The 8,932-nt window shown below is 44.9% G+C and overlaps 1 protein-coding gene across 1 annotated transcript; it reads left to right on the top strand.

Moving 5' to 3' along the window:
* Positions 1-1,468: 1,468 nt before the first annotated feature.
* On the top strand, positions 1,469-2,382 carry LOC145948568 (uncharacterized). Its single transcript, XM_083058231.1, has 2 exons — positions 1,469-1,793; positions 1,985-2,382. Exons 1-2 carry the CDS (start codon positions 1,469-1,471, stop codon positions 2,380-2,382), a joined length of 723 nt encoding a protein of 240 aa, XP_082914357.1.
* Positions 2,383-8,932: the final 6,550 nt, after the last annotated feature.

Genomic DNA, 8,932 nt, shown 5'->3' with positions numbered 1-8,932 from the left:
AATCTGACCCAGGCTCTTTATTTTGGAAACGGCTTTAGATATGGAAAAATGTTTCAGACAAAAGTTGTAGGACTTGAATGGGGACAGATGATGAAAATATGGACTTGACCTTGAGTGACCTATTGAAGGTCAGGTGAAGGTCATCGATGTTTTTTTAAATGGAACCCACTATTTGCTATTGCATATTCTTATAACCCTTGTCGATCTTTTGCACAAGCCGTTCCCAAGATACGAAGCTTCAAAATTGACATATCATCGGCATTCGCATTATCCGATGTACATCGCGAAGAGGTTGTTCAGTCAAATTTGTACATCAAGTGGCCCTAAAAAGGGCAGACTTTGTGTGTGTGTGTGTGTGTGTGTGTGTGTGTGCGCGCGCGCGCTGGCGTGAGTGTGCGCTTCTTTAGTAAAACTTTTCTCTAATTATTTTTCTTCTAGTTTGTAAGGGGAAGGAGAAAAATGGTAGAGAAAAAGAGAGAAAAGTTTTACTAAAGAAGCACACACACACACATACAAAGTCTGCTTTTTTAGAGCCACTTGATGTACAAATTCGATTTCATCGGATAATGCGAATGCCGATGATATGTCAACTTTCAAGCTTTGTACCTTGGGAACGGCTTCCGCAAAAGACCCACATAGGTATAGTGTTTTGAAAACGTCTCGACAAGGATTACAAAAATATGCAATAAAAAATAGGGGGTTCCATTTAAGAGAACATCGATGACCTTCACCTGACCTTCAATATGTCACTCAAGGTCAAGTCCATATTTTCATCATCTGTCCCCCTTCAAGTCCTACAATTTTTGTCTAAAACATTTTTCCATATCTAAAGCCGTTTCCGAGATAAAGAGCCTGGGTCAAACTTTAGAGACACCCTGTATAAACGTGTGCATGAACGAGTATAATAGCATTGTAGCGACGCGCTACGACTGACCATCCAAATCTCAACTGTCATTACTCGAATCCACACATGTCGCAACTTTCATCCTTTCGTATCTACCTTTCCATCCTAAAATCTCGAGATTTACGGTCGCCGGTACGTGCTATTGCATGGACAACACACATGGCGGAAACGTATTGTCTTCCACATGTGGCGTCGAATAGAACCCTTTCGAGGCAATAGAGCAGACCCGCGAGCGACCTCAAGGCACATGCGGAGTTTTCCGATTTATATAAAGTTACGGGGACTGCAAAAAGTTGGAATATGTGGACGAGTTAGTTAACTCTCGGCTACTCTCGCGAACGGTCACCTCCGACCACGCTTGTACAAGATACAGCGAATAAATATAGTATTGTATTTAGTTTACCTTTAATCTCGCCTTGGCGTACATACCCACATAATTGGTGACCCCGACGTTATCCCGCATACATGCAAATTGGTTGACTTAATCGCGAAACCCCGCGAAAGTACGTGCACGCGAATCAGTGTCCTTAGTGAAGTACGGTTGTGGGTGATCGCGCCAGGTATATGGACGAATTAAAATCGCTGACGGCGAGTCGCAAACAATTGACTGGCATTCACTCCGAAATGGCCGAAGAAACCACCGCCGCGTCCGTGATCGCGCCAGTTTTAACAAACACTTTGACTACCGCCGCGTCAATCGACCGCGTGGTGATTAAAATTCCGCCGTTCTGGGCTCACGACCCCGAACTGTGGTTTCGCCAGGTAGAGAGTCAGTTCGCACTCTCGGGCATAACCAGCGACGACACTAAATTCAATTACGTGTTGGGCAACCTCGAGGCCAAATACGCTGCGGAAGTCCGCGACATCTTAACCCTCCCGCGACCGGGAGGTACCAACTACTCAAGGCGGAACTGACCCGCCGACTCAGCACCTCACAGGTGAAGAAAACGCGGCAACTGCTGGAACATGAAGAGATCGGGGATCGGAAGCCTTCGCAATTCCTCCGCCACCTGCGCGGGTTAGCGGGCATGACCGTCCCGGACGATTTTTTAAAAACGATCTGATTAGGACGACTTCCAGCGTCCATGCAAGCCATCCTCGTAACCCAGACGGAGGCTGGCCTGGACAAAATGACTGAGCTCGCCGACGCCATTAACGACGCCTTGCCCGAGAAACGGCACGTGGCAGCGGTATCTACCGAAGCAATCGGGCCGCTGGTCGAACATTTGACTATTCTCACCGCTAAGATGGGGGAGATGATGACCGGACTCCGCCAAGAGGTCGCGGCGCTCAGCGACCGCATTCCCAACCGTAGCAGTCGCCAACAAGAGCGGCGTTCCCCAGCCCGATCGCGCTCACATAGTTGCGGCCACGGCAAAGACGGGATGTGCTGGTATCACTGGCGGTTCGGCTCCGAGGCAACCAAATGTGAGGCGCCTTGCGGATTTCGCGCTGGAAACGACCAGGGTAGTCGTTAATGGAGGCAAGCGACCCGCGCCCTATGTCCCTCCGCCTATTTGTCACGGACAAGGACTCCAAGACAGAATTTTTGATCGATACCGGCGCCGACCTCTGCGTTTACTCGCGATCGTTCCTCCGCGGGCCGCGCGAAAAGTCGGCATATGAACTTACCGCGGCGAACAATAGTGTCATCGCGACTTTCGGAACGATCACGATTACACTCAATCTCGGGTTGCGCAGAGCGTATACGTGGAGGTTTGTTGTCGCCGATGTGTCCAAACCGATTATCGGAGCGGATTTTCTTGCGTTCTACGGCTTGCTCGTCGATATCCGCGGCCGCCGTCTTTTGGACCAGCTGACCTCGCTGACTACCAAAGGACACATAGCGATTTGCGACATTCTCAGCTTCAAAACGATTGCCGGAACGTCGGTCTACCACGAGCAACTGCAAATGTTCCCGGAGATCACACGCCCGGGCGGCGCTCCCTCCGAACCTAAACATTCAACACAGCATCATATCCGCACATCCCCAGGCCCTTCCATCGCCAATAAGCCGAGACGGTTGCCGACGGAGAAGTTGCGAGCGGCCAAGAAAGAATTCGAGGCAATGATCCAATTCGGGACTGCACGACCATCAGAAAGCTGTTGGGCATCGCCGCTGCACATGATTCCTAAGAAGGCCAGCGACGAGTGGCGACCATGCGGAGACTATCGAGCTTTGAACGCGAGGACCTTGCCGGATCGATATCCTGTTCGCCATATAGAAGACTTCGCGCAATCGTTACGGGGCAAAAATATTTTCTCGACGATCGACCTAGTTCGAGCATATAACCAGATCCCCGTCGCACCCGAAGACATCGAGAAAACGGTCATCACGACACCGTTCGGGTTATTTGAATTCCCGTTCATGTCGTTTGGTCTGCGCAATGGTGCGCAAACTTTTCAGCGTTTCATCGATGAAGTTCTCCGAGGCTTGGAGTTCTGTTACGCGTATATCGACGATATACTCGTCGCGTTATCTTCAGAGCATGAACACCTCCGACATTTGGAGACCGTGTACGAACGATTAAGGAAATACGGAGTGGTCATCAACCAGGCCAAGTGCGTGTTCGGGCAATCAAAAGTTAAATTTCTCGGCTACCAAGTTTCTGCCGAGGGGACCCAGCCCCTACCTGAGAAGATTGAAGACATTCGAAATTATCCCCGACCAACGACGGCAAAACAGCTGCTGGGTATGTTGAACTTCTATAGGAGGTTCATACTCAAGGCCGCTCATCTTCAGGCGCCTCTGAACGACCTGCTCCAGGGGAACATCAAAGGTAAGACCCCTGTCGGCTGGACCACAACGACGCAAACCGCGTTCGACGTGTGCAGGGAAAGTATCGCGCAGGCGGCCTTGATAGCTCACCCTGAGCCAAACGTGCCACTGGCGATCGTCTGCGATGCTTCAGACTTTACCGTAGGGGCGGTACTCCAGCAACGGATTGGCGATAGTTGGGAACTATTAGCCTTTTTCTCAAAAAAGCTAAACGGCGTTCAAAGAAAATACGGCGCATATGACCGAAAACTCCTCGCCATCTACCTGGCCGTCAAACATTTCAGACTCATGGTAGAGGCCAGGACTTTTATCATCTATACGGATCACAAACCGATCACTTTCCCCCGACAGAAAGCTGATAAGTGCTCGCCCCGGCAATGCCGTCACCTTGATTTTATTGGCCAATTCTCGACAGATATTAGACACGTGGCTGGCAAAGACAATATTGTCGCCGACGCCCTTTCCCGCATCGAGGAAGTCGCAGCGGGCGTGGACTACGAGGCTCTGGCAAGATCTCAGGAGACTGACGACGAGTTAAACACCTACTTGGACGGGAACTCCGCGCTACAAATGAAGCAGGTACACCTACCGGGAATGTCAACAAGCGTGTATTGCGACGTTTCAACAGCAACAGCGAGACCATTTATCACCGAGCGGTTTCGTCGGGCAGCATTCGAGTCAGTGCACCAACTCGCACATCCAGGTATCAAGGCAACTGTCAGACTGGTTACGCAGCGATTCGTTTGGCCGTCGATTAAAGTCGACTGCCGAAGATGGGCGAGAAGCTGTATGGAATGTCAACGTTCCAAGATATCTCGTCACGTCTCGGCGCCACGCGGTACTTTCGCACCGCCGTCAGCAAGGTTTGAACATGTCCATCTCGACCTCATCTCCATGCCAAACTCGGAAGGATATAGGTACTGCCTGACCTGCATCGATCGTTTCTCGCGATGGTCTGAAGTCATACCACTCATGGATCAAGAGGCCATCACCGTCGCTCGTGCCTTCTACGAGGGCTGGATAGCTCAATTCGGCACTCCACTCCGCATCACTACGGATCAAGGAAGGCAGTTTGAATCGCATCTATTCAGACAGCTAAGCGCCTTGTACGGGATAGCGCACTTTAAAACAACAGCGTACCACCCAGCGGCCAATGGCATGATAGAGCGTCTACATCGGCAGCTTAAGGCGGCTATTAAATGCCACGAGGACGACCAGTGGACGAAAGTCCTTCCCACCGTCCTACTCGGCATTTGAGTGGCGTGGCGAGAAGACTTAGGAGCGACGGCAGCTGATCTCCTTTACGGCGAGCCGATACGGTTACCCGGAGAATTCCTGACTCCAAGAGCGCCCCAGGATGGCGATGCAGCTGAGTACGTCAAAGACCTTCGGCAGCACTTTGGGAGACTCCGGCCGACAAACGGCACCCGCCATGGCGAACGTCGGACATTCGTATTCAAGGACCTCGGTACAACAGACCAGGTATTCGTACGCCACGATGCAGTCGGAAGACCGCTGCAGCAGCCGTACGACGGGTCCTACAGGATAGTAAGCCGCAAAGCAAAGACATTTGTAGTACACATCCGAGGCAAGGATGTGACAGTGTCTGTTGATCGGCTGAAACTCGCATACATCATTGTCCAAGACAAAAACCAGGACCAGACTAGCTCACCTCGGACCGTCCAGTACCCGGAGAGCCCGTCAAGCAGCAGCCCATTGACACAGATGTCTGTTCCGACGGAATCAGATAATTCAGCAGACGCAGCAGGAAATCCTGATCCACCACCCATTCAGAAGCCGTTTGACATCTCAGCGCGACACGCCACCCGATCGGACAGACGAGTTCGATTTCCCGACCGCCTCCAAGGAGGTTTTTCGTGATCGAGCAAATCACTAGCGGGAGGGTACTGTAGCGACGCGATCGCGCTACGACTGACCATCCAAATCCCAACCGTCATTACTCGAATCCACACATGTCGCAACTTTCATCCTTTCGTATCTACCTTTCCATCCTAAAAACTCGAGATTTACGGTCGCCGGTACGTGCTATTGCATGGACTCAATACACATGGCGGAAACGTATTGTCTTCCACATGTGGCGTTGAATAGAACCCTTTCGAGGCAATAGAGCAAACCCGCGAGCGACCTCGAGGCACATGCGGAGTTTTCCGATTTATATAAAGTTACGGGGACTGCAAAAGGTTGGAATATGTGGACGAATTAGTTAACTCTTGGCTACTCTCGCGAACGGTCACCTTCGACCACGCTTGTACAAGATACACCGAATAAATATAGTATTGTATTTAGTCTACCTTTTATCTCGCCTTGGCGTACATACCCACAGCATAAATGTTATATTATATTCGTTATAAATAATTAATAAATAATAAATATGGTTTCATCTGCCTGTTTATTGTGCAAACCAATATGAAATTTTGAAATGTTTCATGGCCCCGTAGCTCCATGAGCCGCTACTGGCCACACATCGTCTTGTCTCTTTCTACGTCTGTCAACACGGTTTTGGTAACATGCTCCATCCAGTACTATATGTATATCGATGAAAGAGACGAAGATAATAATATGATTGCTGTCCTTGTCAACTACACCGATTACAGCTCTCTCTATCGCGATATCACGCAACTAATTTTTTGCTCTGTTTTATTCCTCAGCCTCATCTCGCACACACACATATGTATAAATAAAATATTTCTATATCGAAATCTTTTTTATTAGACTTCTAAACTCATTTCTGCAAGTTCACTGATACTCCTTCATGCAATCCGTAGGGCGAAGCTCTCTTATTTCGAATGTACAAATTGTAAAACTTTTATATTAAGTAAAGCCTGCGGCACACGATGCTATTTTATCTACTGGTTTGCTAGCTGGATTTGCGTGTTTGCTACCGTGTGGGCAGCAATGCTGGCAGTGCTGCTGACCATGTTGCTCGCTTGGCTTCAGACGATACCTACTTTCGTGCTGGTTTGTAATGACATTCGGTAATTAAATGGAGCAGGCTATTAGTATTGCAGTACAACATCGAAAAAATGCAATTGCATTATTTTTAATTATTGATAAATTACGACGGAACCAACGTCACCGACGTTTGTCGAGTCGACAATGGTTGCAACGACGCGATATGTGTGGTACTGTGCTTAGTATGTTATTTGAAGAACTCGGGTAAGTATATATTAATTAATTTTTCGTGGCATTTATCTTTACTGTCTCTTTTATTTGTATTTCTTGCTTGAAGACCTGAAGATCCAAGATCTTTTCAAAATTATGTTCGAATGCAAGAAGAGGCTGTGGAGGAATTATTATTTCTCATTACTCCACATATTGAGAAGAAAAATACTGTAATGAGAGAAGCTATTTCTCCTCGAATGAGACTGAGTGCAACCCTTCGATATCTGGCAACTGGCAACTCATTTCAAGATCTCATGTTCTCCACAAGAATTGCTCCAAATACTCTGTCGCAGATTATACCAGAAACATTGCGAGCTATTATTGCAGTTCTTGAAGAAAAATTTATATTATTTCCACGTAAACCCGAAGATTGGGAAATTTTGGCGGATAAATTTCAAACTATGTGGCAGTTCCCTCATTGTATTGGTGCTTTAGATGGCAAGCATATCTTTTTTCGCCCTCTACGTTGTGATGTATCTAAATATCGTAATTATAAAGGGAGAGATAGCATCATTCTTTTGGCTTTAGTAGATGCAGAATATAAATTTATCTTTGTAGATATTGGTAAGAATGGTCGCACTCATGATTCTACAGTGTTCCGTGAAAGTCCATTAGGTATAAAATTGAAAGAAAATTTGAATTTGCCACAACCGAGTATTCTGCCTGGATTTAATTTTAGAATGCCATATGTAATTGTAGGAGATGATGCTTTTCCTTTACATATAAATTTAATGAAACCGTACCCAGAACGTGGCTTAACTCAAGACAGGCGAATATTCAATTACCGATTAAGCAGAGCACGAAGAGTTTCTGAAAATGCATTTGGCATTCTTGCTAATAGATTCAGAATTCTCTTAAATCCCATAGCACTCGCTGTAGAGAAAGTAGAGACTATAACGTTTGCGTGTGTCCTTCTTCATAATTTTCTTTTAAGTAAAAAAATGCGAAGCTATATTCCTTCCGAATATAGAAATGAAAATTCACAATCAAAAACACTTGAGTCAGGATGCAGTGTAGGCCAACAAAGTGGAAATCGATCATCTGTTACAGCTGGAGAAATAAGAGATATGTTTGCCACATATTTTAATACAACTGATGCTGTTCCATGGCAGTATATTGCGGTAGAGAGAGGAAATTGTTAATTATATAAACTAATTTATTATGATGATTATTATGATTATTATAATTATTATAATTATTATATATTATATATTGGTATATTATTATATATTAGTATATTATTATATATTAGTAAATTATTATATATTAGTATATTATTAATTAAATTATATACATTTAATTATTATTATAATTATTAACTAAATTATGTAAACTAAATTTATATTTAAATTTTTTTTTATTTTACAATAAAATTTGGATACACTGAAAATTATAAACTTTAATTAAATAACTGAAAAAATAAGTTTTCTAAACCTAACCTTCGTAGATAACATTGCGAACTTTATAAATAAACTACATAACATAACAAAAATAGATATTGAAATAAGATATTAAAAAATGTACCGCTGTCTCAGATATAAAATTAAAGAAAAATTAGAAAAATTAGTTGCGTCTTGCACTTTCTAAATCTTGAGTGCTGGCATTAATAACAGTCTGTACTAATGTATTCATATTTTAATATTTAATATGACTTCATATTTTAATATTTCATTTTTAAAACGTTTCAATATTGATCCCACAAACGTCATACAGGTATCAACAGGATCTGACATATTGTTTGAAAGATTTTTTGTAGACGCATCCGTTGATTTTACAATTATGGGTTGCTTTATTGAATCCGCTAATGCCTCAATAGCTCCAGTATAAGCATTTGCAGTATTTGATTTAAATTTCTTTCTTGAATTTTGAGGTTTTTGAGCTAACGAAAGTAAACGTGTGTCACTACTAATTCCGGATGACGTGATAGAATTTGATGGACTGAAAAGAAGAGGTGAGCGAGGAATATTCGTTGAGGAAGATATTTTATCAGGAGTCACAGATGTGGTAACAATTACAGCTTCTGATGGTTTAGAAGTGAGAACTGATTCGTTCGTGGCTTCATCAGT

This window comes from Prenolepis imparis, unplaced genomic scaffold (genome assembly GCF_030444845.1).
Source record: "Prenolepis imparis isolate NDT839.2.m4 unplaced genomic scaffold, iyPreImpa1.0 SCAF_469, whole genome shotgun sequence".
In the NCBI taxonomy this organism is placed as follows: domain Eukaryota; kingdom Metazoa; phylum Arthropoda; class Insecta; order Hymenoptera; family Formicidae; genus Prenolepis; species Prenolepis imparis.
This window is presented reverse-complemented; position numbering and strand designations above follow the sequence as displayed.